The following is a 27,708-nucleotide window of genomic DNA, read 5'->3' as shown; positions in this document are numbered from 1 at the left end:
GTGCGCTTCTGCTCCATACCTGATCTCTGACCTTGATTTCGGAGTGAGAAGTGGCTGCAAGGGGCACCTGCTGCGGGCAAGCAGCACAAAGCCCCTGTCTGTAGGGTTTGTATCGTGGTGCACATGGGCAAAGCCCTGAGATGGAAAGCGCAGAGGGGCTGAGGAACAAAGAACTCGTGAAGAGCAGTGAATGGAGGGGGTGGAAAGGGGAAGGAGCACCAGGGACACGGGTGGGAATGGCTGTGGATAAGGTGAGCGCCTGTTTTGCCTGGGCCTGCTTCCCGTGGCTGCCTCTGCCCTCCCTTCCAGGCAGGTTAAGCCAGGAAGCTGTCCCTAGCCTTTGCCTGCCACTGCTCCCTGTTGTCACCGTGTCCTTTGCCTGGTCTCCAGGCTCTTGAGGAAGCGCTGCAGTGGATGATACCAAGCGAGGCTCCGGGAGGTGGAGGACCAGGGGCCGGGATTCCCCCTCCTGTCGCTGTGGCAACCGTGGGGAAGGGAAGGGAAGCAGCAGCGGGGTGTGATGGGGCGGCTGCGGAGGCCGGGCCGGGCTGACATCACACCGGGAGGTGGCGCAGAGGGAAGGCGAGTGGGGACCGGGGAGCCAGGGAGACTGCGGAGGGAAGAGCTGCAGCGGGAGCGGGCTCCTGGCAGAGGTAAGGGATGCTCCGGGGGCAGCAGGGGGGGGCATCTGCTGGGCTCCCATCCTGCCTTGGCTTCTTTCTGATGGCGCTCGGGCAGCGGCAGCGTTACACAATGCCCTGGCTGGTCCAAACCTGCGAAGCCATCCCCCCAGTGTAGCAGTGTGTGTGTGTCACTGATGCTGTGCGGGGAAAGCCAGCGTGGGCTGAAGGGAGTGGGCAAGGGGACCAGGGCGCTCGCTTGGGATTAGAGCAGGAGTCATTGGTTGAAGGAATGAGGAGCTTGCAGCCCCTGAGCTGCTGCACTGGGAGCCAGCCCAGCAGCGTGTGTTTGCAGGGGGGAGCCTGAGCTGCAGCTCTCCAGCAGGCTCAGCACTTACCCTGCCCTTGCAGGAAGCAGTGGCTGTGGGGAAGGCAGCCACGGTGCACAGCTGGTGCTGGGAGCGCTCTGGATGGGGGTCTGGAAGGCAAACCAACGAAGTCCTTGGATCCACTCTGGATGCTGTGCTGCCTTTTAGCGGTTGCATAACGGGATCTGGTCTGTGAGGGGAGAGAACAAGGGGTGACGGTCACCTCTGTGCCCTGCAGCATCCCTGCACTACCCCTGTGCTGGCCCAGGGCCCTGGGGGTGGAATTTCAGCTCTTGCTAATCCTAAAGCTGGGCTTGAACACTTGAACAAGCTGCTGGGTTTACAGCTCCATGGCAGGGGTGTGTGGACTCTGCACCTATACGCAGGCAGCGATAGCAAAGCAGAAAGGGGGTTAGCACCCACTCCCTCTGTGCTAAGCTGACTTGCACTCAGCCTTGAGGTGTATGTGAGTGAGGAAAGGACATTGGGGTCCAAAGCCCGGTGCTGTGGGTGTCAGAAAGCAGTTCTGTGCTGGAGGTGACAGAGGCACAAAGCAGATGCTCGGGAGGGCTGCAGAAACCTTGTTTGAAATCCAAGAGCAGGGAGAGGCTGATGCTCCCGTCACATCCCTGCTGGGAAACAGCATGTTTTCCGTGTTTCCCAATTCATGTAAAGGGCTGGGGGCAGCAGTATGGCCAGGGAGAAATGCAGCCAGGAATGCTTGAGAGTACACGCGAGAGGAGAGTGGCAGTAAGGAGCAGAAAGATGCTTTAGTGAGGGCTGTTGCTGCGGGATGAAGGCACAGATGCTGCTGGGTCGATGGGGAGCACTGGGCAGGGGCCTGGGGTGCTGGTTGATGGTAACTCTGCAAACAGCAACAGCTTGTGCTGCTGTGGGGCTTGTGTGGGAGCAGGGGCTGGAGGCTGCAGCGTTGTCACTCAGGTGGCTGTGGGGCTGACACGGGCAGGAGAGGAGAGGCCAGGCCCTGCTGGCAGCGCTCTGAGCCCTCGCTGGGAGGGAGCCAGCTCTGGATGGGCCCAGGGGCTCCCAAATGAGTCCTTGCTGGGCACAGCCTGAGCCAGACTCCGGGGGCAGCTTGGGCAGGGAAGGGCTCACGCTGCTCTCCTGCAGTTGCAGTGCCTGCGGCTGCAGTTGTGCATGGCCAGCAGCTGACCCTGCTCCGCTGCTCCGGAGCCATGCGGGGAATGGCACCGGGAGCTCCTTCAGCAGAGGGGCCAAGTCACCCCTCCTGTCCTTGACCTGCACTGCTCCATTGGCTCTCCCTGCTGCTCCCCCTGCACTTGCCTGCACTGCAAAAGGGATGATCATGGGATCTGCACATCAGCTGAAGCAGCTGGGTCTGACGTGCTCATAGTGCCTTCATGCAGGCCTGTTCACTGCTGCGTTACCTGGGAGCTGTCACTCTGGATACGCAGGAACATGGGAACAAACGGGAACCTGTGCTCTGCTGGGTGCTGGCTCCAGCACAAGCCCTCCTGGGGAAACGGGATGGGGAGCTGAGAGCCTCTGCAGAGCCTGAGCCTCAGGGAGGAGCTGCCCTTGTGCCAGTGTCCAGAGAGGGCCCTGGGAGCCGCGCCAGGTCCTCTGAGACGTTTTAATCCTTCCCATTCCAGTGTCTGTCCTGACTGCGCTGCAGTGGATGCTTCCTTGTTCCTTTGGCAGGGCTGCAAAGAGGCGCCTGCTTTGTGTGTGTTTGCACCCCTTATCTGGTGCCACCGGGAGCAGGCAGCTGGCTCAAGGAGAGCAGGGTGCTGTGTTCCCACTGCTGCCTGCCCTGCGGTCCCTCTATAGCCTCTCCCCAAAGCCAGGCTGAAATGGCCTTCTGCTGAGGCAGCTGTTTGTGTCACAGCTGAGCTTACTTGAGTGATCAATAGCTCTCAATGGATCTTATCCCTCTGGCCAAGTCAGCATTTCTGTCTTTGCTCTAAACCTGCTCCTAAACCTCTAAATCTCAGCTCGGGGGGGATCTGGGTGCATCCCAATCTGCCTGCACAGGACCCTGCTCCTTTCCTCTCCTCCTGCCAGCATCACTTCTCTTTGAAGCTAAGCAAGAAGGGCTGGAAGCACACGGAGCACTTGCTGGAGCCATTTGACTCCCTTGGGTGTCTGCCCCAACAGCTCATTCCCTGTGCTCACCCCTCTAAGGAGGGCTGTGAGGACCCTCAACGGGATCCTCATGGTGCTGGCTGATACAGCTCCCGGTCCATGGCCTTGGCTGCTGGTGGCAGGACCTGTATCCCAGAGAGCTGGACCACAAGCAGCCCAGAGTAAGGCTCGATTGCTGCAAAGAGGAGAAGGCACCGACTCCCTGGAGCTGGATTTCCAGGGGTTCCAGGCCAGCAGCCGAGGGCTGGGGCTGCCGTAAGCCCCGGGCTTTGCTGTGCCGTGAGCTGCCAGTGCCTCTGCACAGCGCTGCGCTCCCCACACCAGAAAAGGTCACAGAGACCCGAGGGAAAGCCACTTCCCCCCCTCGCTGGAGCTCCTCGCTCCGCCTCACACACGCTCCTGTTGCCGTCTCTTGCTTGCCAAACGCAGGAGCAAGCGCTGGGGTTCGGTAAAGCCTTGCCTTGTCGGATGGGAAAGAGGCATCAGGGCCCCAGCCCGGGGCTCTGCTCCCTGCTCCGTGCTCACTGCCAGGTTCCCCAGCTGCGATCCTGGTGCTCGTCCCATGCTGACAGCGCTGCTCGTCCCATGCTGGGGCTGGGCAGCACCCCTGGGTGCTGGGAGACCCATGGGAAGCGGGTGGGAATGGCTGGAGCAGGACCCAGGGCTGCGGGAGCCCCAGCCCGGGCTGCACGTACAGGAGCTGGCTCCACCTTGGGAGGCTTTTGTGCAGACACACGAGGGCAGGGACAGGCAGGGACAGGCCCCATCAAGGCTCTGCTGGTTTGAAACTGGGCTGTGATTGCCAGCAGTTACCCCTGAGGGACGGCAGGGCTTCACTGGGGAGGGACCCTGTGCCCCCGAGGCACCAGGGGGGCACTTGGGCAGCTCCTGCTTCACTGGACTTGATGGAATCATAGAATCAGCGTGGTCTGGGGTAAAGGGACCTTAAAGCTCCTCCAGCTCCAACCCCTGCCTCGGGCAGGGACCCCTTCCACTAGAGCAGCTTGCTCCAAGCCCCTGTGTCCAACCTGGCCTTGAACACTGCCAGGGATGGGGCAGCCACAGCTTCTCTGGGCACCCTGTGCCAGCGCCTCAGCACCCTCACAGGGAAGAGCTTCTGCCTTGCCTCCAACCTGATTTCCCCCTGCTTCAGTCTGAACCCATCACCCCAGAAACCTCCTGCTCCGATTCCTGTGGGGCACAGCCCGGCCTCCGCACACAGCTCAGGATCCAGGCTGCTGAAACCCTGGCTTAAAGCAATGCACAGATGGCCTCAGCCCCAGAGGGGCAGGAGGGTTGCTCCTGGTGGTGAAGGGATGAGGGAGAGCCGGAAGAAGAGGAATTTCCTGGCTGTGGTAAAGGTGGGCTCTGCTTGCGGGGAAGTTAGGGAGGATGAGGGAGGTCACGGCAGCAGCAAACCCTGCACAACAAACCCACTTTCCCTCTCCATGCTGGCCCAGGAGGGAAGGACACCCCAAATCACAGCTCCCCTCTCCCTCGCCCACCTTGTGCTGCAGGGAGGCAGAGCACTGGGAGAACAGCCCTGGCCTGAGCCAGGACGGGCTGGGCCACCAAAGGGCAGGCTGGGGAAAGAGCTCAGCCAGGACAAGGGAGCCCTGATGCAGCTGATTGTCAGTGAGACACTCACATGGGTTAGTGCTGGCTCAGCCCTCTGGAAAATGACTCCCGTTTTCCTTGCTGCGGGGCCAGAGCCCTGTACTGGGAGCACTGTGCTGGGAGTGCTGAGAGTGCTGGGAGCACTGTGCTGGGAGTGCTGGGAACACTGTACTGGGAGTGCTGGGTGCACTGTGCTGGGAGTGCTGGGAGCACTGTACTGGGAGTGCTGGGAGCACTGTGCTGGGAGTGGTGGGAACACTGTACTGGGAGTGCTGGGAACACTGTACTGGGAGTGCTGGGTGCACTGTGCTGGGAGTGCTGGGAGCACTGTACTGGGAGTGCTGAGAACACTGTACTGGGAGTGCTGGGTGCACTGTGTTGAGAGTGGTGGGAACACTGTACTGGGAGTGCTGGGAGCGCTGCGCTGGGAGTGCTGGGTGCACTGTGCTGGGAGTGCTGGGAGCGCTGTACTGGGAGTGCTGGGAGCGCTGTGCTGGGAGTGCTGGGTGCACTGTGCTGGGAGTACTGGGAACACTCTACTGGGAGTGCTGGGAGCGCTGTACTGGGAGTGCTGGGAGCACTGTACTGGGAGTGCTGGGAACACTCTACTGGGAGTGCTGGGTGCGCTGTACTGGGAGTGCTGGGTGCACTGTGCTGGAGTGCAGTGCTGAGAGTGCTGGGAACACTGTACTGGGAGCACTGGGAGCACTGTACTGGGAGTGCTGGGAACACTGTACTGGGGTGCTGGGAGCACTGTGCTGGCAGCGCGGTGCTGAGAGTGCTGGGAACACTGTACTGGGAGCGCTGGGAATGCTGTGCTAGGAGTCCTGGGAACACTGTACTGGGAGTGCTGGGAGCACTGTGCTGGGAGTTCTGGGAACACTGCTGTACTGGGAGTGCTGGGAGCGCTGTGCTGGCAGTGCTGTGCTGGGCGTGCTGGAACACTGTACTGGGAGCGCTGGGAGTGCTGTGCTGGGAGGCTGCAGACAGGAGCTGTTCCTTTTCCTTCTCTGTCTTCCCCTTTGACAGCTGTTACTGGTTATGGAAATGTTCCCCAGGCAGCTCTGGGCAGGAACTGCCTTTCCCAGCCAGTGCTGACCGCATTGGGCTGTTTCTTCCCCTTTCCAGCTCCTGACAGCAGTCCCAAGCCTGGGTCTGTTGTAGGCTTGGCAAAGCGCTGCCCTTCCCTGCTCCTCTGCCTCATGAACGCTCAGGAGAGGCCCATGGCTGTGTGCTGGGAGGGGGGGGTGATGCCTGCTCCTTGGCCTCACATCCAGACAATTCCTGAGTCGATTCTCTTCCCGAAGCACAAAGAAATCAGGAGCACTGGGAGCAGCCCTGCGGTGGGGATCTGTACCCCACAGTGTGAGGAAAGCTTGTTCCCAGCACAGAGATCCTGAGCCCGGCTGCTGTCCCTGTCCCCACAGTGCAGGAGGGACATCCCATCTCGCAGGAGAGCAGGAGGGACATGATGGCATCTCGCAGGGAAGTCAGTTCTTGTCACACCTGATGCAGAGGCCAAAGGAGTGTCCACAGCACGGACAAGGGAACACTGGGCAAAGCTTAACAAACACAGCAAGGAGCCAGCAGGGTTAATTGCTGCTGAAACTGGGTGTCCAACACTGAGCAAGGTTTGTGAAGGGGCAAGCATCCCTGGAGGCAGCAAGGCTGCAGAAGGTACCGGCAATTACAGCTGCAGCAGGGCAGGAAACCAGGGGTCCAGAGCTTCAGCTGGTTTTGAAAAGAGCACAACTGTGGTTATGGTGTCCTCAGCATCAGAAGGACATGGAGCTGTTGGAGCAAACCCAGAGGAGGCCACGAGGATGCTCAGGGGCTGCAGCAGCTCCTGTATGGAGCCAGGATGAGAACATCGGGGCTGTTCAGCCTGGAGAAGAGAAGCTGCTTGGAGACCTCAGAGCAGCTTCCAGTGTCTGAAGGGGGCTACAAGGATGCTGGAGAGGGGCTCTGCATCAGGGACTGTAGGGACAGCAAAAGGGGCGATGGGTTCTGACTGAAACAGGGGATCTAAGGCAGAAGCTCTTCCCTGTGAGGGTGCTGAGGCGCTGGCACAGGGTGCCCAGAGAAGCTGTGGCTGCCCCATCCCTGGCAGTGCTCAAGGCCAGGTTGGACACAGGGGCTTGGAACAAGCTGCTCTAGTGGAAGGGGTCCCTGCCTGTGGCAGGGGTTGGGACTGGATGAGCTTTAAGGTCCCTTCCAACCCAAACCAGGCTGGGTTTCTCTAACCAGCAGGACAGGGAAGTTACTCCGCAGCAGGTACTTGCACTGTCCTTGCCCAGCCAGCGTTGGCCACCCAGAGGCAGCCGCAGAAGTGGGTGGATTCAGGCCACATCCCATCCAGAAGGTTCAGAGTTCCCTGGAAAGCCCAAATGGTGCAAGTGGGCTAAGTCAGAAGGAAGCTGTGTGGCTGATGCCGTCAGTCTGAAGAGCTTCCTCCCTCTGTTCCACTTTTGTTGTGTGGAATAGCAGGAAGCTGATGTGGGGAGCCCGAGCAGAGGTCACTGAGCAGTTACCTGGGTGGCAGGAGGGTGTTAGCACCGAGTGCTCGGCTCCCTCCTAACAGCACCCAAGGACAGAATGGCCTCACTCCTGGTTTCAGAGCTCAGGGAGAAATCCTGCCCCCAGAGTTGGTAACTTCGGGAGGAATCGCAGCTCACAGCAAGGCACTAACCTTTGGAATGGCTTTGAGAGCTGGGTAAATCAAATCTGATAACTGCCTTGGAAATATCCTGGTGGTTTTATGACCTTTCGTAACGTCTGTACTTGTGTACCCAGACAAGGGTCACCAGCCTGCTCCGAGGCAGGACCAGATCCCCTTAGAGGGATACAGAAAGAGTTCTCCTCCTGTCTTTCCCTGTCCTGCTGGGATTGCCATTGCTCAGCTTCTGTAAAGCACCAGAATGACCCCAGGCTAAAGCAGCATTGGCTGGAGCGCAGAGCAGAGCACGTGGCCTCTTCCCAGGAACCCCACTTTGGGATGAAAATGAGCTGGAGGTGCCAAGGACACTTTGCCTCCCAAACAGAGAAGTGCAGGGCTGTTACTCAGGGGAAGGAAGTGCCACATCTGTGTCCTCAGGGGCACAAGCAGAAGGGTTTGAGCCCCATGCTAGTATTCTCCCAGATGGTGCTGAAGAGACCTGAGATGCTGGCAAGTGATGGAGTTCGGATGTGTCTCCTCCCCTACCAAGACAGAAACAGTCCCTGCCTTTCCTGTCCCCAGCCCCAGCCCAGGGCTGCGATGGCTGGATGGTGGCTCTAAAGGGTGGCATTTCGCAGTGTCCCTCCATGGCCATTGCTGAAGGGGCTCCAGGTAAAGGGGAGGCCCCTGCTGAAGGCTGCTGTGCTCTTGTTCTTGCTGAGACCTTTCTCTTCCCAAGTGCTTTGTGGGGTTGAGGCTCAAACCTCCATTGAGGCCCAGCAGCCATAGGGACAAGCTTCAGGCACCACCAGTCCATGACAGCAGGTCCCCCCGGTGCTCAGGTCACTGGAGCCTTCTCCCGTTAGGGAGCAGTGGATTAAACCCTGGCAACAGGGACAGTGCATCATGCAAGCCCCTAAACTGCAGCCCCTGCTCTGTTCCACACCAAAATAGGTCGTGCATCAGCAAATGAAAACGGACAGATGGTGTCTGCTAAGACAGCTTAGTTCATGGCCTGCAGGATTAACTCACTGCTTCTCATGTCTGCAGCACATAGGAAATGGGTGGCTCGGGTGGAGGAAACGTGTGGTGTGCTCAGCCCTACCTGTGTCTGCAGGAAGCACCAGTGGGAAGGATGGCAGAGATGCTGAGAGGTTCTGAGCTGAGGCTGCAGGGGATGGGGGGGTCTCTGGGGGTCTGGGCTCTACAAGTAGTGCCTTGTCCCATGCAGCTCTGCTTCCCACACTCCCATGGCAAAGGGGAGAGGTGCTGAGCCGTGCAGCAAGGACAGGGACTCCAAGTGTGCTCTGTGCAGGAGAAGCCCACAGCTTCCTGCCCTGAGCCAGCTGCAGGACAGGCTCCAGTTTAGCCTTTTGAACTCCTGAGCACACACATGGCTGCAGCAGGAAGGCAGAAAGCTGGGGCAGAAGCCTCAGGTCTTTTCAACACCTCCTCTGTGACACACTGTTCTCCTTTCCTGGAAACCAGGCCAGTGCCTCACTGTTCTCCTGGCAGAAACCAAGCCCCGTGCCAGAGCTGGAGCTTCTCTGCATCTGCTCTCTCGAGGGCAGAACAAACCCTCCCTCCGTCCTCCCCCAGTGGGTCCTTGAAGATTTCACCTTGCTCCTTGCTGCACCCCAAGCACCAGGGAGAGAGGAGAGGAGAGGAGAGGAGAGAGGAGAGGAGAGGAGAGGAGAGGAGAGGAGAGGAGAGGAGAGGAGAGGAGAGGAGAGGAGAGGAGAGGAGAGGAGAGGAGAGGAGAGGAGAGGAGAGGAGAGGAGAGGAGAGGAGAGGAGAGGAGAGGAGAGGAGAGGAGAGGAGAGCGTCCCGAGCCGATGGGAGCTCCCTGCCCCATCACAGCAGCTCCGTGCCAGGGACACCACGGGCACAGCGTGGCCAGGCCAGGCAGGTGCCTGCTCTCAGAGGTGTTTGCCTCCCCTGCCTCAGGTCCTCCAGCCCCAGGCAGCCGTGGCAGGCACCGGGGTTTTCTCCAGTGACCAATTTGCCTATGTTTATGCGCACAGCAAACACAGAACTGGCTGTTAACGGCTTGGGTGAGCAGGGAGCCCGGCTGCTTCCTCCTGGCCAGGGATGAGCCCGGCACTTCCCAGAGGGCAGCACCCTCCGGTGCTAAACCTTCTCACTTGTAAATCCCCTGTCATTAAGTCCAGCAGGTCAGCAGGAAGTGACTCGAGAGCAGGGATCATTGCTGCTTCTATCCCCAAGGCCGTATAGCGAGGGTGCAGGTACATGGAGCCGGAACAGCCTGTGCTTTATTACGGAAGGAAATGCTGTTTTGTAGAGGGGAAAAGCATGCCAGGTTACTATTACTTGCTTAATGCTCCCTACATTTATGTCACTGCTGAAGTAGATGGGAGTTATCTCTTGAGTCCCTGTTTGGAGTCTTCTTTCAAGGCACATGTCAGTGATGGAGCCATCCTGCCTGCTGGGCCCTGGGGGAGACAGGGTGCTGAGCTACGTGGGCACACGAGCCTCCGAGTTCTTCCCCCTCCAACTCTCCCTCCCTCCCACCTCTTCTATCAGCCGCTGACAACGCTTGTCTTGTGTGTAGGCAGCTCCCAGGCTTCCAAGATGATTCCCTGCTCCCCACACCCCCATCCCTGGGAGCGTGCAGGGTTTTGAGGAGGGGGAGCAGCGTTGCTCTGTCTGCAGGCATGTTCTGCCGGAGACACCGTGCTTCCAGAGAGCTCCATGTGGTAGCTCTCTCCCAGGATTTCACATGACAGCCTCTTCCCCGGGAAGCCACAGCAGGGAGCGGAAGATTGGTGCGCCGTGCATGTGGGTGTGAGGAAGGAGCAGAGTGGGATGGGGAGATGGAGGGCAGAGGAGGAGGAATCACAGCCTAAACCAGAACAAATCCTCTCGGAAAAGCCTTGAATTTCTGAACTCGGGGCTCCCATTTCCTGCCCTTCCCTCTCCATTTAAAAGGATGTCAATCCTTAAGCACGGCAGGGAAAAAGGAGTCAAGTCGAATCAGCTCTTCCTTCCTTGAGCGCATCGCAGGGGACCACGAGAGGCAAAGAGCACATGAACTAAGGAGACAGACCCAGATGTGCGCCCTGGGGAGAACCCTCCCAGCCACGGGTGTCCGCCCTGGAGAGCCATAACCCGCCGTTAATGGCATCTCTATGGGAGGAGGCTCAGTGTGTGGCACTCCAAACCCGCGTCCCCCAGGGCCCTAGCAGAAAATGACCCCACAGAACTCCAGCTCTTGACTCCACAGCTGCTACCCCGTGACTGCAAAGCATCCCCCACCGCACACCTCAAAGCTCTCAGGGTTAAGCTCGGCTGGGACAGCCCAGCCCTGCTCTGCACCCAGGGGAGCAGGGCCCCCATGCAGGCAGCCCCCATGCTCCTGGCACATCCCTTCAGGGCACGGAGCTGGGATGAGACCCCTCAGAGAGGTTTAAAACCACCTTTGGGCCACCGGAATCCCTCTGTCCCTCCCAGCTTCGCCCCCGGGCTGCGCCTACAGCAAGCTCTCTGCTTTGGCTGCCAGATGGTCCCTGGCTGTGCCCTCCTGTAGTGGGTCCTCAGGACACAGAGCCTTAAAGCTGTCACCTGCATTGCGGCACTGGTGAATCCTCATGGATCCCTTTAACAGCCCTGGCTGTCCCACCTGAGCATGGCCAAAGGTCTCATCCTGCCCAGCCAGACTGGAGCTGAATCATTCCCTGTCTAGCAACAAGGAAGAATGCCTGGTGTAAAGATCCCCTTCTTCCCCTGTTCCATCGTGTCAGAAAGCAGCAACGTGAGCTCTGTTTTCTCCAGCCTCCATCTGCTCTGAGCACAGGCTGTGACCCACGAATATCCACCCACCTCTGCCTGGGGAAGCATGAGAAACCCTGAGCAAAGCCATGGACTTCCAGAGAAAGCCTGCTCCAGGGAACCATGTCCACCTCCGGGCCAGAAAGACCTGGAGGTTTCAGGCAGGTTGAAGCCTTGTGTGTCCCAAAATAGCTCTTTCAACATCCCCGTGTCCAGCGGGCCAGGGCTGAGAGCAACAGGCAGGTATTGCCTAACCCTGGGAAAGCAGGATACTGGCGAGGGGCTTTTCATCAGGGACTGGAGTGACAGGACACGGGGTGATGGGTTCAAACTGAAACAGGGGAATTCATGTTGGAGATAAGGAGGAAGTTCTTTACTGTGAGGGTGCTGAGGCCCTGGAATGGGTTGCCCAGGGAAGCTGTGAATGCTTCATCCCTGGCAGTGTTCAAGGCCAGGTTGGACAGAGCCTTGGGTGAGTTGGTTTAGTGTGAGGTGTCCCTGCCCACGGCCGGAGGGTGGAACTGGATGATCTTAAGGTCCTTTCCAACCCAACCCAGTTTGTGGTTCTATCATCCATTCTGTGCTGAGGTAACCAGGAAAGGAGGGGCCAGGCCAACGGGACGGGATAGGAGCTGGCGTTTCTATTTCGCTGCTGCCACCACAACATTCCCAGCCCCGGCACAGCCCAGTTCCTCCATGCAAATCCTCCCGGTGCGAGCAGGGAGTTTCACCAAGCCCTTTCCCGGCAGCCAGCCTCTGCTTTCACTCTCGGAATTAAGCAAGGGGGATTTTCATTGCCTCACCAGAGGCTCTTCCTCCTCGGAGCTGGCGGCAGAGCCCTCACCCTGCTTGGGGGGGGGTTTGGGCTCTGGGTGACTGAGGTGTTCCTCTGGAAGCCAGCCCCGTGGCTCTCGAGAGCAGGCTCAGCCCATCCCAGCCTCGGGGCTGCTCCATCCGGGCAGTGTTTAAAGTCGCCTGGACCAAATCCTGCCCCGATTTGAGCGGCGGGCTTGGAAGTCAGCGGCTTTCCAGCTTGCTGCCAGCGCAGATCCGCCTGTGGGAGCAGGGCTTTGCGGAGCAGGGCACTGGAGCGTTTGAATTCCATTCCCCGCCCCCCGGCTGGTTTTCTTTCGTTGTTATCTTTCAAACACCCTCGGTTAAGGGGTCAGACCGGTCACTGGTGGTGGGGACTGTTTCTCTGCAGCCCCGGGGAGGGACTGAGCTGATCTCTCTCCCAATCCAGTGGCTTTCCCCTCCCTGGCAGCCCTTTCCTTTGCCCTCTCCTCCCCAGCCCCTGGTTGGTTGGGTTTTTCCTCCCCCCGGTTGGAATCCAACCAACCTCCTGGGTTCAAACTGCTCCGGAGTCAGGAACGTGCTGAGCAGGAGCCTCTGCTCCTGGCAAGGGCAATGGAAACTTGCCACGGAGCAACACCTCAGCCGTGGAGGACGTGTTTTCAGGTGGATGCTGTGTGTGCACCGCGATGGGGGCAGGACAAGCAGGAGGCTGTGTCTGAGCTCCAGGAAGGCACTGAAGTCCCTCAGACACAAAGACTGGCAGGAGATGTGCATAGCTCCGGAGCAGGGAATGGCTCTGAAGGCAGCGTGAGCCCCTCAGATGTTCCCCAGCCTCCCCCAGCCCTGTTTGTGTCATGATTCCTCGTCTAAGGGAATGAGGAGTCATCGCTGCCCTGCGAGCTGATGCCTTTCCCAGGACTCCAACTGGTTCTGCTCTGTTTGTGTCTGCAGTGCTGGTAATTCAGGCCTGTCTCGCATTAGCTTTGGAGACGAAACCTTCCCACAATTAGTTCCAGTCTGTGCTCCTGCGCTGCACAGGACGTAGGGCTGAGCTGGCAGAGCTCTGTCTGCGAGACCCGTCCCACACAAACCCTACGCAGGGTTCTCTGTTTCACTCTCCAGTGTGATTTTTCTACTGAAATCATCAAAGCAAACCGGTCTCTGCTGCAGAGGGGCAGCGACAGCCGTTTGAAGATGCCGTATACCTGCCTCATCTCAGGCGTTTCAATAGAACCTTGTTTCACACCAGTACATTTCTTTCTCTGGCCTTCCTTTCCCACCACCGACATGGGGAGAGGATCCTTTCAACTTCAAAAGCTCCACATCACAAGGATCAGAGAAGTGCTGAGCATCCTCATGCCTGCCCACAGCTGCCAGGGACCAGAGCCCAGCAGCTCACCCGGCTCCACAAGCACCCTTGTAGCATCCCTGCCTCTCCTGGAGCAGAACTGTTTCGCCCCCATGATAGTAACAGGGCTCTTGTCCCAGGTGGGAATTTAACAGAGGCCAATCCTAAGTGTGGTCCAAACCTCCCAGCTGGGCCAGAGCCATGTGTGGTGCTGCAGGAATGCCGGAGCACAGCCGAAGTGAGGGAGAGCTGGCACATGTCTGGGGAACATAAGCTATAGGGAAGGAGTTGCAGGCAGCAGGCACCTTGGGATAAGCACCAAGTGAGGGTGCGTGACAGGCAGAGAGGAAAAGGATAGGGAAGGTAACAGGAGAGCTGAAGGGGACTGGGAGAGGAGGAAGCTTCATTTGTGTGCTCCTATCCAGGTGATTTACTCCCTCTGTGCCTTCACTGCCGTCCATCAAACAGGGAAGCATCATCATTATCCCTGCTGCAGACAGGCACGGGGTCTTTGCCTACGGCAAGTCAGGCAGCATCAAACCCCCGGTGCTTCTGTCTGTCAGCCTGGGTTTGGTTCCCTACACCTTGTTCTCCATCCCAGGGGCACTGAGAGCAGCCGGGAGGGAGCCTGGCGATCACTGTGCAAAGAGGCTGTGCTGAAACGAGTTCAGGAGCGGCGATGGTCGGGAGGCAGCCATGGAGCCGCTCTTGTCCTGTCACCCGCATGGCAGGGACTGCAGGGGGCTTCGGCAGCTCTGCATGGGTGCAGGAGGAACGTGGCTTGTAATGGCAGCGCCGGTGCATGGGAGAGCCGAAAGCCCGCACCGGGAAGCATTCCTGGGCAAGGGAATCTCCACAGCTGCTGTAGAAGGAGTCCCACAGCAAGGGGCGGGATGCGCCGCGGGGATGAATGCATTTGGAGGGGACTCTTGTGGTTCGAGGCCCCTCTCTCCAACCAGAAACACATTTGAAAGCAACCTGCCCCTGGGGAATAGCCCTTCACTTGTCCTTGTAAGAGGGGCACCTCCTTCACAAGCCGTGGTGGTGCCTGGGTTGGGATGGGAACGGAGGAAGCCTCGGAGAGTGGGAATGGTGAGGGGAGCCGGGGATGCTGAGGGGAGCCGGGGGGTGCTGAGGGGAGCCGGGGGGTGCTGAGGGGAGCCGGGGGGTGCTGAGGGAGCCGGGCCGAGAGCCCTGAGGTGAGCCGGGGGTGCTGAGGGGAGCCGGGGATGCTGAGGGGAGCCGGGGGTGCTGAGGGAGCCGGGGGTGCTGAGGGAGCCGGGCCGAGAGCCCTGAGGTGAGCCGGGGCACACAACGGCCCACCGTTACCTCCTGCCCCGCGGCCTCAGGCCTGCCCCTGGGCGCTGCCAACAACCAAAATGGCGGCGGCGGCGGCCGCGCCCGGGGCGGGGCGGAGCGGAGCGGGCCGGGGCGGGGCGGGCTCGGCGCTCTCCCTCCCTCCCTCCCTCAGCTCCGCCGCCGTTGTCGTTTCAGAGCGGAGCCGGCAGCGCCCGGTGGGAGCCGGAGCCCCCGGAGTGACTCTCGCCGTGACCGGACACCGCTGACTTCCAGCCGCCGCCATGGGCTCCGAGCGGGACTCCGAGTCGCCGCGCTCCTCGTCCATCCACTCGGCCGCCGCCAAGTGCCCCAAGCCCGGCCGCCGCCGCCGCCTCTCCTTCCAGAGCGTCTTCTCCGCCGCCGCCGCCTCCGCCGCGGGCAGCCGCCGCCGCGCTAAGGCCGAGCCGCCTCCCGCCGCCCCGCCGCCGCCGCCGCCCCCCGCCGCCCCGCCGGCCCCGCCGCCTCCTCCTCCTCCTCCTCCGCCGCCGCCTCTGCCGCCCCCCGAGGAAGCGGCGGTGGTCCCGGAGGGCGGCGGCGAAGAGGAGCTGGAGTGCCCGCTGTGCCTCGTGCGGCAGCCGGCCGAGAACGCCCCACGCCTGCTGTCGTGCCCGCACCGGTCGTGCGGGGCCTGCCTGCGGCAGTACCTGCGCATCGAGATCACCGAGTCCCGCGTCAACATCTGCTGCCCCGAGTGCAGCGAGCGCCTCAACCCCGCCGACATCCGCCGCCTGCTCCGGGACTCCCCGCACCTCGTCGCCAAGTACGAGGAGTTCATGCTCCGCCGCTGCCTCGCCGCCGACCCCGACTGCCGCTGGTGCCCGGCCCCCGACTGCGGGTGAGTGCGGCGCTGCCCCGGCCCCGTGCGGCGCTGCCCCGGCCCCGTGCGGCGCTGCCCCGGCCCCGTGCGGCGCTGCCCCGGCCCCGTGCGGCGCTGCCCCGGCCCCGTGCGGCGCTGCCCCGGCCCCGTGCGGCGCTGCCCCGGCCATGCCCTCCGGGGACGGTGCGGGAAGGGAGCCTCCCCCCTCCCCAGGTCCTGCTGGGTGCTGGGGTACGTGGGTGATGCGGATCCGCGGTCCCCTGGGGGTCACATCCCAGCTGGGGTGGCCCCGGGACGTGGCCTCCTCCTGGGGTGCTGCCCGTTCCCATTTGGGTGCCGGGGAGGGCACAGGAGGGCTGGCTCGCTCCCGGTGGGGTGCTGGTGCTGGTGCTGCGCACCTCCAGTGCTACCGAGTGCCGATGGAGAGCCTGCATCCAGGAGCTCTTTGCTGTGTGGTATCCCAGGTTGGAAGATCAACAGGTCCGGCCTTTCCAGGCAAAGCATGGCCTAAACAGGATGTCCCAGCACCCTGTCCAGCTGAACCTTAACAGTGCCCAGTGCTGGGGAGTCACCACTTCCCTGGGCAGATCATTCCAGTGGCTGGTTGTTCTCAATGGGAAAAATTTCCCTCTTGTATCCAGTCGGAATCTCCCCAGGAATAACTTGTGCCCCTTGTCAGGAGTCCCCAGGACAGCTGATGGGCCTTGGGTACCAAAGCATCACTGTCTATCCCTGCTGCCTCCTAGAGAACCAGGTTTTGACCTTGGGGCTAATGAAGTCCAGACAACCCAGCTATGAGTAATAGGACTTGAAGGGGGGTTTAGGTGAGCCACAGTTTCTCTCATTTAAAAGAAAGCACAAATAGGAAGTGTGGAGTTTCCTGGTCGTGCCAGCCATGGGGACACCCTCCAGCATCCGTAGTGGGGAAGAGGGAACCACAGCCGGTCACTTTTTCCCAGTAAGGATGTGAGCTCATGGCCCAGAGGAGGGATGTTGCCTCATTGCCCATTACCCAAATGAGGCAACGTCTGCCTGGCCAGAAGTCAGCCCAGCCAAGCTTGATGACTTTATAGTTATCTGTGCATTGCTTTCATTTTCTCTTCTCTTTTCCGTCAAATGAACTCTCTTAGGTTTCTGTTTGAGTCTAAGCCAAAGCTGCCTGGAAAAGGGCTTCATTCAGGAAACTTAGAGAAGTGCTGTGAAGTTGAGCTACAACTCGGCTTGGACTGCAATTTGGGTAGCAAGAACATGAAAGGAAAGTCTGACCTAGCAGTCAGCATGGAAAGCGTGGTGGGAGGGTTGTGAAGATTTAATCAGGGCAGTGGAATAGCCTTCGTATGCAAACCCAGCCTGGCTCAGGTTCCCCATTGCTTTGAGCAGCTGTGTAAAGGGCTTGTTTCTTCAGAGGGCAGTGTTAATAGCAAACAACAGCTTCTCTCCTTGCAGAAGCAAAATCGAGTGTTGGATCTTGTTGTTGCAGGAGCTCTGGGGATAAGAGGAGGGTGATAGAGCAGGTTGTGCTGCCATGGAGCAGTACCAGAGGGAATGCCCCTGCTGTCAGTGCTGTTAGCTGACTAGAGAAAACCCTGTTCCTGCTTACTGAATCTCGGCTCCTTGGCTGCTGTGGTGTCTCTCTGTGCTCAGGATAAGGTGTAAACTCGAGGTACATCACCCAGGCTGCCTGGTTGGAAGGAGCCAGCCCCCAGCGCAGGGGCAGTCACCCAGCCTGAGCCTCATCTGTGTCTTGAGGGGGTTTGTGCACACCGGTGTCACCCACAGCTCCTCCTGCCAGCAAAAGCCTCTCCCTTGGCTGACCAAGGAATGTGCATGGGCACCCTCCTCTGAGCTGCCCAGCAAAGCAAGAAGCGACCCTGGGGTTGCTGAGACCAGGCAATGCTCACGGACCAGTGCTGCTGGTGTGTCTGCAGCACTGAACAAAGGCTGCTGGAATTCAGCCCTCCGGCAGGGAGAGGAATTAATCACCCTATTCATTCTTGCCAGCCAGCTTGGGTCTCCCTGCTTCTGTAACATCAGGGTATGAATTATTTACACCAGGCTTTCCCACTGTAGTAGTGCTGGTGTACGGAGCGGGAGCTGGGGCATGCGATGCTCAGCACCGGCTGTCCCCCCCCCCCCGTGCTGGGGTGGTGGCAGTGAGGGGCTGCTGGGTGATGGGTGCATGGCACACAGCATCCCTGCCCCTTCCACACGTCCCAGCCTTTCATAAATGAAAGAGCCCGTGGGGAGGAGGAGGAGGAGCAGCACTACACCGGTGCGTGTTGGCATGGAAACGCCGGTCAATTGATGCGCCATCAGTTGCGGTACAAATCATTTTCTATGTTTGCAGCTCTTGTTTTTCCTTGCTCCAGTCAGGTGGCATCACTGTCTAGTGCTTGTCACACAGCAGCTCTCCTGGAAGCCTGCGAGAATAACAGAGCCATTAGAGGAGCGGAGCTGTGTAGGCTGAGCTCAGTGAATGAGGCTGCTGAGGCTCTGGCTCGCGTGGAGCAACGGGAAGAGGGATGGAGGCAACTCGTGGCCATCCAAGGAATGGGCTGGCGGCAGAGCTGTGCAATTCCACAGCCTTGGGAAGACCTTCGCTGTCATTGCTGCATGGGGAGAAGTCAAAGTTTCCCTTTCCTCTGCTGGGGTTGAGCCTGGCTGTTGAACTCAGTGATGTGCTGGGAGTCAGGTGAAGAAGGGCCACATGTTGGCCACCCAGATCCTGCCACACTTAATCCTAGGGACATCGCTTCGACAGCCTCTTCCGAGTTGACCTTGAATGCAGGGATGTGTTATTTCTTTCCCTAATAGACAGTCACGTAGTTTGTTCCCCCACAGCTTTGGGCTTGTCCATGGTATTGGTCATTTCAGCTCAAGGAATAGAAGATAAATGGTGACAACTGTAATTTCTCATAGGATTTGCTTCTTGAGTGTTTAGAAAACCCCACTTTTTGAGGGGGTAATTTAGAGCATTGGGTTGCTTATTGCATTACACTGAGCTTTCCTAGCCTGCTGTTACGGTTTGAAGTAGCAGTGTCACAACACAGCTGGTCAGATCAAGGGGGGTTTGCCAGGGGTAGGTCTTTGGCCACGTGTTAGCAGCAGTGTAAGGATGCTTTGTGGGATCTTAGAATCACAGAGTGGTTTGGGATGGAAGGGACCTTAAAGCTCATCCAGCTTCAACCCCTGCCACGGGCAGGGACACCTTCTACCAGAGCAGCTTGCTCCAAGCCCCTGTGTCCAACCTGGCCTTGAGCACTGCCAGGGATGGGGCAGCCACAGCTTCTCTGGGCACCCTGTGCCAGCGCCTCAGCACCCTCACAGGGAAGAGCTTCTGCCTAAGAGCTCATCTCAGTCTCCCCTCTGGCAGGTTAAAGCCATTCCCCTTGGCCTGCCCCAACAGGCCCTTGTCCAAAGCCCCTCTCCAGCTTTCCTGGAGCCCCTTTAGGCACTGGATGCTTAGTGGGATCTTCACAGAATTATGGATGGTTTGCCTTGGAAGGGACTCTTGTCTCTAGACAAGATGCCTACTGGTCCATGCAGGTCACATTTGTCCCTCTCAGCCTTCTAAAGCCACCTGTATCCCATCTCTCCTCCAGTCCCAGCTTCACGTGCAGGCGGGGCCGCTGCAGTCGTGCGTCCCGGCCCCACGCTGGGCGCGGAGCTGCTGTTTCTCTGGTGATGATGATGCTGTACCCTGGCAGGATGAAGCTGCTCAGACTCCCACGGGATGTGAATCACTGTGGTGTGACACACTCGGCGGTTCTCACGCTGCTGCCTCTGCGAAGAGGCAACACAACTGGAGCCACGCAGGCTCTAAATATAAAACCTGGGCTAGAGCTGACCCCTACCAGAGGTGCAGAGGATGATCAACACGAGCACCCTTTGCCATCCTGGTGTTGCAGGGCTGGGGGGGCACCTCTGGACTTGCTCAGTTCAGCCCCTGCCAGTGGAAGCAAGCTCATTGCAGGGGACCGAGTCAGCTTTCCTGCAGCACTGCTTGGTGGTGCTGGTTGAACTGCTGCGTACACAGCACATTTCCTGCTGGAAGCATCACGCTCCTGTGGGAACAAGCGAGGTGGTTGAACCTGCTCTTCTTCTCTTGCATGTTTTGCTCAAGTTTTGGCTCGCTCCAGGGACAGTGTTGTCCTTCACTGCTCTTGAAAAGGAAATGCTGTGGGGATGATGGATGCTTCTTGAGGTATCCGTACATGAAAAACCTTGTTGTGCCACTTTAGAATCATTCACTTGATAAAGTGCCCAGGACAGCCTCAGCTTTCCTAGATTCATCCACCCATATAGCATCCACCTGTATACCTATCCTAAGGAACTGGGGTACGTGTGTTAAACTGGGATGCTTGGGAATTGCAGTGTGAGCTTGTCCTAGGAGCCTGAATCAGAAGCAGTGAACTGTTAACCAGGCACACGGGCAGGACAGATCTGGTCTCTCTGAACTGACAGAAGAGTTATTGAGGAGAGAACTCGCTATTGCAAGCTGTCTGTGTCAAAGCTGTCAGCCCCGAGGAGCCCCATTAGCACTGCTTAATTTCAGGCCCTGCAGTGCAAAGCATAGGACTGGAGAGAGCAGGAATCTGGCTAGGGTGTGGGCTGCAGGCTCTCCGCAGGCTGGGTTAAAGCATCCCTGTCTCTGGATACCTTTCCCTGATCCTCCTGGTGTCTCCCCCCTTCAGGTACGCGGTCATTGCCTATGGCTGTGCCAGCTGCCCCAAGCTGACCTGCGAGAGGGACGGCTGCCACACGGAGTTCTGCTACCACTGCAAGCAGATCTGGCATCCCAACCAGACCTGCGACATGGCCCGGCAGCAGCGGGCACAGGCGCTGCGGGTACGCACCAAGCACACGTCAGGCCTCAGCTACGGGCAGGAGTCTGGCCCAGGTATGGAAGGATGCTGGAGGGGGGCTCTTCGTGAGGGACTGGAGCGATGGGACACAGGGGGATGGGTTCAGACTGAAACAGGGGGAGTACAGGTTGGAGATAAGGAAGTTCTGTAGTGGGAGGGTGGTGAGGTGCTGGCAGAGGTTGCCCAAGGAAGTGCGATCCCTGGCAGTGTTCAAGGGCAGGCTGGACAGAGCCAGGTTTAGTGTGAGCTGGGGTTGGAACTGGATGCTCTTAAGGTCCTTCCCAACCTAAACTATTCTATGATCCACACCTTGCTGTGGTTACTGCAGTGCAGCCTGTGGGGCTGAGAAAGAGCCATCTGAGGGCAAAAACTCTTCTTGCCAAAGCAGGGGGGTGTTAGTGCCCTGCAGGGACTGCTGCTGCCTGGCACAGCTGAGGGTCTCCAGCAGCCACCAGTGGGACCAGCTGTGAGACTCAGAGCCATTTCCCCTTCTCGTGATGGGCTCCTCCAAGAGCACAAAACAGATGAGGAGGTGATGAAGTGCTTTGGGTCCTTCTGTGTCAGGGCAGTTCCCCTCATCCGCCCCAGCTAGGCTTGTGGCTCCTTTGATCTTGGATGTTCTCACTTCCCGTGATCTAAATCCTGAACAAACAGGCACTTTTTACCCTTACAGCCTCAAGTCTGCCTGCTGCAGTAGCAAGGAGCAGCGTTCATGCCTTGCTGCGTGTGGGGAGCTCTGTGTGCTGTTAGGTGTTGGTAATGTCAAGGACTGAAGCCACAGCCTCCCACGCTGCCTGGTAGGAGCTGCTGTGTCTGCTGGGTTAGTGTTGGTTAAAACCAACTGTCCTGAGCCTGGCAATAGAGTCCTGCTTTACCCCTAAACAAAACCCTCTGGTTTCTCCTCTCTGTCAGGAGTTGAACTTCTTAGAACAGGGCTGCTGTGGGTGGTTCCGAGGTGGCTTCATGGTGTGTTGAGATTCAGCATGCCCCAGTTAGAGGGCCCTGGTAACGGACAGCATAGACACTGCTTGTAGCCCAGCCTGTGGTACAAACCAGCAGCAGCAAATAGTTTCCGAGTTTTCCCATCCTGTTAAAGGAGATCCCTGCCAGGAAGCTTAGTGCTCAGCCACCGACAGGGAGGTTCTTGAGACAGTGGTTTTCCCCCACCCTGTTCTTGCTGCATTCAATGTGGTGATTCATAAGGTGCGAGCTGGTCCCAGCAGCTGGATTTCATACTGTGGAGTGTTGCAGAGGCTGCCAGCAAGCCCTGAGCCGCTGCACGGTGTAACCGCCGTCAGATGATGCTTGGATTAAGGAAGAGGTGAAGGCCCCTTCCCCTCTGCCAGCAGCAAACCAGGGGCTGCACAAGCTCTGCCCTGCCTGCAGACCCTGTTCAGCTGCTTTCCAAGGTCAGGTTCAGAGTTTCTCCAAGCCCTTGTGCTCCCAATTGTTCTGTCGTTCTTGGCCTGCGAATCACCGCAGTGGAGCAATTTGGTAATGGCTCACTCTTGCTGCTGCCTTGGCTAGCGCAGGGCAGGTATGACTTGTTCCCAGGGTTTAAGCATGTTCTGGAATACATCCTGTTCAAAGCCACAATAAGCTTTTAAAGCAGCTGCTGTTCTCAGTCCCTGCTGTGCAGGCAAATGGCTTTGGTGGGCTTTGTCCCATCAATGTTGCCCTCTCACCCTGAAGATAAAGGCCCAACCTCCCCACTGTATGCGCTCAGCAGAGGCGTTCTGCCCGCGCTGCCACCGAGGGGTGGATCCACGATGAGGTCCCCCTTGTTGCCTGCTCCCAGCTCAATCCCATGCTCCGCATCCATCCCACAGCCGACGACATCAAGCCGTGCCCGCGCTGCAGCGCGTACATCATCAAGATGAACGACGGGAGCTGCAACCACATGACGTGCGCGGTGTGCGGCTGCGAGTTCTGCTGGCTCTGCATGAAGGAGATCTCGGACCTGCATTACCTCAGGTGAGGAGGGGAGCAGCCCCTGCTGCCCTGGGGCTCTGGGCAGGGGTTCACTTGCCTGGTGGCCTCCCTCCTCCTGCCTCTTCGATCAGGCAGCCAAATGCTGTGCCTGACCCCAGGAGCTGAGCTTTCTGCCTGCTTTAGATGCTCTTCCACAGCAGGTTCCTCCTGACACGACAGCGTCGGAGGGCTCTTGGTGTACTGGGTATTGAGCAAGGGCCCAGTAGTGTGGTCATCACCTTGAGGAGCAAGTTAATCTTGATGGGGAGAAAAAGAGGGAAACCCTTTTTGTGTTGTCTGCCTGCTTCCTGAGTTCTGTCGGTGTGGAAGTTGAACGGGGGCTCTCGGGAATTGCTCTCATGCTAATGGCGTTGTTTTCCCCTTCTGTGAAGCCCCTCTGGCTGCACATTCTGGGGCAAAAAGCCATGGAGTCGTAAAAAGAAGATTCTCTGGCAGCTGGGCACGTTGATCGGGGCTCCCGTGGGCATCTCCCTCATCGCTGGCATTGCCATTCCTGCTATGGTCATTGGCATCCCGGTGTACGTTGGGAGGAAGGTGAGTGTGGAGAGCAGGAGGCTGGAGCTGCTGAGGGGTTTGGGGCATTCTCTCCTCTCAGAGCATCTGATACAAGGAGTGGATCTGGTCATGGAACCCAAACTCAGTTCTCTTCTAAGCTTTACCTTATCTTTAGAGCTTTGGGTGGGGAGAGGGAAGGTGGTGGCTGGTAGCCCTTGAGTCCTCTCAAATGCATTTTGCATCACTCTTGTGCCTGCACCAGGAGCACCCAAGGGGAGACCTGGTCCCTTTTTAACACGTGATGATGGGCCCTATGGGACAGTGGCTGGACCCTGAGTATCACACTTTGGCTTGCATAAATCACTCGTGTTTTGATGCTGAGCTACTGCCCCGAACTGTGTGATGCTGTTGTGTGTCTGTGCTGCTGAAGAGGCACTGAGAGGCAAGAAATGGTGTGTCAGCACTGTATTTGCACCTCCTCCTTTTCCTACAGCACAGACCCACCTACTAGATCTGATCTGTGGTCAAGATGAGGTTCTTTAAGGGCTAATCCAGCTGACAAGGCTGTAAAATCACAAGCTTATTAATGTCTTCTGCTGGTGTTTGCTCTGTTCTCACCTGGTGCTTCTCCTTCTGTCAGATCCACAGCAGATACGAGGGAAAGAAAACCTCCAAGCACAAGAGGAACTTGGCCATTACTGGTGGGGTCACCTTGTCTGTCATTGCCTCTCCAGTCATCGCTGCTGTCAGTGTGGGTGAGTGGGCACAGTCCCTTTCCCTTCTGGGGGGCCAGGTGTCACTGAGCCAAGGGGTGGAGCAGCCCTGTGGGATGGGGGTTTTGCTCTTCTGGGCACATGGCTCTGTTTCACATCCACATCCTGCTGTGCCTGAGGTGGCCTGGAGCCAGCCCAGGGCTTGTCTGGAGCACCAGCTGCCTGTGCACAGCCCATAGGGGAGTCCCTTGACAGCAGAGCTGCCTCTTGCCCGTGGGCTGGTTTGGAGGCTGATGCCTTGTGGGTTCAGCTGAGGCTGTCTCTGCTCTTGGGGCTCCCTTGTTCTGCACTGCAGCAGCACAGGGGACTCCTGCACTGCCTGCAGGGTTGTGAACTAGGGCTTTAGAGCAGCATGAACACAACGGGAAGAGTCCCTACCCCAAAGAGTTTTCTGTCTGCCCAGCACAGCTCAAGCCTAAGCTGCTCCTCTGACACCAGCACATCCTCCTCTGCAGGTATCGGCGTCCCCATCATGCTGGCTTACGTGTACGGGGTGGTGCCCATCTCGCTGTGCCGGGGCGGTGGCTGCGGGGTCAGCACTGCCAATGGGAAGGGGGTGAAAATCGAGTTTGATGAAGATGATGGACCCATCACAGGTAATGGGATGAGTGGGGAAGGGAAGGGGGTGAAGCAAGACCCTGCCCATTGCCTCTTGTAATGTAATCATGCTACCGAGACCTGAATGTCTGCGTTTACCTGCGTTTGCCTACAAGCAGTCACTTGCTTCAGGCTCCTGGTGATGAGCTCCGTAGCTCCTTGAAGCAATATCTCAGCTCTTCCTTGCCCTGACCCCAGCTCTGCCAGCACCATCGCAGCCGGATGCTTCCCTTGCTGATCCCTGTTCCTGTGCTGCTCTTCTCGCAGTGGCTGATGCCTGGCGAGCCCTGAAGAACCCCAGCATTGGGGAGAGCAGCATCGAGGGGCTGACCAGCGTGCTGAGCACCAGCGGCAGCCCCACCGATGGGCTCAGCGTGATGCAGGGCAACTACAGCGAGACAGCCAGCTTCGCCGCGCTCTCGGGGGGCACCCTCAATGGGGGGGTCCTCTCCGGAGGCAAGGGCAAGTACAGCAGGTGAGTGAGCTGCTGGGCACACAGGAAAAGGGGAGAGGCCCCCAAGGCTGGTGTTGGCTGGGGAGGAGCCTGCTGGGGAGCTCTCCAAGGCTGTGAGTGCATCCCCCTCTGTGTCCTGGTAGGTTTTCATAGGGTGATTTGGGTTGGAAGGGACCTTAAAGCTCATCCAGTCCCAGCCCCCTGCCACGGGCAGGGACACCTTCCACCAGAGCAGCTTGCTCCAAGCCCCTGGGTCCAACCTGGCCTTGAACACTGCCAGGGATGGGGCAGCCACAGCTTCTCTGGGCACTCTGTGCCAGCGCCTCAGCACCCTCCCAGGGAAGAGCTTCTGCCTAAGAGCTCATCTCAGTCTCCCCTCTGGCAGGTTAAAGCCATTCCCCTTGTCTTATCACTACATGCCCTTGCAAAAAGGGCATCTTGTGTTGTAGAATAACCAGGAGCAGCTGAGGCTGCTTCTGGAGCCAGTGCTGGGCTGGTTCCTGCAAGGAGGACAGGGGTTTCTGTCCCTACTGAGCTCCTTCAAACTACAGAGCTGATGCTTCAGGTTAATTGGGAATGGTGCAGAGCTGCCTGCGTGGCCTGCTTAAAGCTCTTCCAGTTCTCTTGTCCCAGGCTGGAGGCTTTGATGCTTCCCATTCCCAGTGTCTTATAGCAAGCAGGGTCACTGCTTGCCAAGTCAGGAGGCTGCACCACAGTTCTCTGAACATGCCTATGAGTCACTTTGGGTGATTGGAGCCATGTGCTGAGGTGGCAGCCAGGATCCCATCATGGCTCTGTACGGGAGCTGTGCAAATCGCTTCTTCGCAGGAACCGTGTGAGTCATGAAAAACAACTTCACCTTCGTCATGGAAAACAGAACGGCTTTACCTAAACAGAGCCAAACCTGAGACTTAAGGAGAGAAACCATTGGGGTTGAACTCTGCCAAGCTGAGCTGCACCGGCACCACGGGCCTCTTGCCTTCCCATGACAAACAATGAGTGCTTGGTGCCCCTCAGGGACCATCTAAGGCATTCCTGAGGAATCCTCTTCTTTCCTGCAGGCTGGAAGTTCAGGCTGATGTCCAGAAGGAGATTTTCCCCAAAGACTCTGTCAGCCTGGGGGCTATCAGTGACAATGCCAGCACTCGAGCCATGGCTGGCTCCATCATCAGCTCCTACAACCCCCAGGACAGGTAGGAGGATGGGCACTGGTGAGGAGGGTGCTGGCATCTTCTCTGCTCTGTGGGGTGCTGCTGTGGGCGGGGAGATGACTGCAGCAGCTCCAGCCTGTTCTCTGGTAGCTGGCAAGTGGAATGATCCTTTCCCTAGCCCAGAAGGAGGGCTGGGGACAATGTGGGAGCAGCCTCCACGTGTGGTGTGGAGGCTGAGGAAGGAAGCTGTAACTCAAGATCCTCAAGGGCTGTTCCTGGCTGGTCACTCTGATGTTTTCCCAGTTCAGTTCCTGGCTTACAGCCTGGGATGATCTTGGCTGCTGTTGGGAGGACTCAAGGAGAGCAGCAAGCGTTGCTGTTTCCCAGATGCTGCAGGGTGATAAGCAGCATCTTGCTCGTGTTTAGCAAACGTGATCCTTCCAGACCAGCGGTGACCCAGTGGAACCCAGTAACACAAAGGTGCTTGTTCCTGCAGGGAGTGCAATAACATGGAGATCCAGGTGGACATCGAAGCCAAACCAAGTCACTACCAGCTGGCGAGCGGCAGCAGCACAGAGGACTCTCTGCACGTCCACACCCAAATGGCAGAGAATGAGGAGGAGGAGGACGGGGAGCAGGAGCAGACCTGCAAACACCCAAGCTGTGAGCAAAAGGACTGCATTGCCAGCAAAACCTGGGACATCACCCTGGCACAGCCCGAGAGCATCCGGAGCGACCTGGAGAGCTCCGACAGCCAGTCGGACGATGTGCCGGACCTTACCTCGGACGAGTGCGAGTCCCCCCCGCCCCAGCCTGCAGCAACCTGCCCCCAGAGCCCAAGTGCCCCCCTGAGCCACTGTGCCCAAGCCGAGGGCTGCAGGCTGGATGACATGGTCAAGCTGGAGTGCATCGAAGCCAGGGTGTGAGGTGGGCTCCTGTTGACCAGCACTCCATCACTGCATCTCTCTGGGGCAGGGTTGTGTCCGTGTTGGCTTCTGTCTTCGAGGCTACAGTGGCTCCCCAGCCCCCCCCCCCCCCTCCCGGGGAGCTGCTGTTTCTTATGTGACAAAAAACAAAAAGGAAAAAAAAAAAACAACAACAAAAAAAGCCCAATCCCCACCCCCTGTTTTTGTTTTAATTTATTGATCCAAGCTCTGTGAGGTGTGTAAGAGTGTAAATATGTACGTGTGTCTGTACGTCTGCAACCATCCTAAGGGACTATTGGAATAAAGCCTCTGGTTGTCATTTGACTCTCATCCAGTTCATCTTTTCCAGGGATGTACAGGGAGCCACTCTGGCTGCCTTTGCTCAAGGATTCCTAGCCCAAGCCATGGGGCAACAGGAGCATTTCCTCTTCTGCCTTTAGGAACTGGGCTAGAACAGCCTTGTTCTGGCTGTAGCAGTGATGGGAACAGTGCATGTGCCATGTTGGGCTTTGTTCTGAAGCTGGGGCAGGACGAGGTGTCTCTTTTCCCCCAGGGAGATGGGGATGGAGGGGATGCATGGGGAAGGGGATGAGGCAGCATAGCACGGTGTTTGGTATGGCACTGGCTCAGCAGGTGTGGGACAGGGCTGTGCGGTGGTTCACATACCAGGACTCACCCTGCGAGCAGGGCTTCAGGACAGCCAAGAGCAGGCACCAGGGAGGCAGGATGCAGATGGGATTTGAGGTGGGAAAGCGAGGAGTGAGAGCAATGCTGCGGGCACCGCTATGGAGCTCACCGCGTGTAAAACACGCCGAGCACCAGCTTGCTGTCCCGGCTCTTTGCCTGCGGGAGGGCGGCCGGATCTGCGGCGCCAGAGAGCGGGCATCAGAGATGCAGTCCCCGGAGTGAGCTGCCTGGCAACGGGCAACCAAAGGAGGATGGGAGGGGAGCCGAGGGGCGCTGCCTGCCCGGTAGGACAC

At 58.5% G+C, this 27,708-nt stretch overlaps 1 protein-coding gene across 2 annotated transcripts; it reads left to right on the top strand.

The window, feature by feature from the left end:
• Nucleotides 1–636: 636 nt before the first annotated feature.
• RNF19B (ring finger protein 19B) lies at nt 637–27,052 on the top strand. 2 transcript variants are annotated; one of them, XM_062630974.1, is made up of 9 exons: nt 637–653; nt 14,815–15,493; nt 20,170–20,375; nt 22,170–22,314; nt 22,704–22,866; nt 23,468–23,582; nt 24,056–24,196; nt 24,465–24,672; nt 25,713–25,848. In XM_062630974.1, exons 2-9 carry the CDS (start codon nt 14,901–14,903, stop codon nt 25,846–25,848), a joined length of 1,707 nt encoding a protein of 568 aa, XP_062486958.1. In that variant the 5' UTR covers nt 637–653; nt 14,815–14,900. The 2 variants fall into 2 exon arrangements, with proteins under 2 accessions (XP_062486958.1, XP_062486957.1); XM_062630973.1 differs by lacking the exon at nt 637–653 and adding an exon at nt 26,299–27,052 and having other exon boundaries at nt 25,713–25,844.
• Nucleotides 27,053–27,708: the final 656 nt, after the last annotated feature.

Source organism: Pezoporus occidentalis, unplaced genomic scaffold (assembly GCF_034315485.1).
Source record: "Pezoporus occidentalis ecotype Australia unplaced genomic scaffold, CSIRO_AGI_Poc_V1 ctg362, whole genome shotgun sequence".
Lineage (NCBI taxonomy): Eukaryota > Metazoa > Chordata > Aves > Psittaciformes > Psittacidae > Pezoporus > Pezoporus occidentalis.
Note: the sequence above shows the minus strand (reverse complement) of the source record. Positions and strands in the feature narration are given on the sequence as shown.

What these genes read in the sequence shown, in the direction of transcription:
- RNF19B (XM_062630973.1), top strand. Translation starts at nt 14,901, where the DNA reads ATGGGCTCCGAGCGGGACTCCGAGTCGCCGCGCTCCTCGTCCATCCAC. An exon ending in CGGTGTACGTTGGGAGGAAG is followed by an intron (nt 22,867 to 23,467) that starts GTGAGTGTGGAG and finishes TCCTTCTGTCAG; the next exon opens with ATCCACAGCAGATACGAGGG. An exon ending in TCCTACAACCCCCAGGACAG is followed by an intron (nt 25,845 to 26,298) that starts GTAGGAGGATGG and finishes TTGTTCCTGCAG; the next exon opens with GGAGTGCAATAACATGGAGA.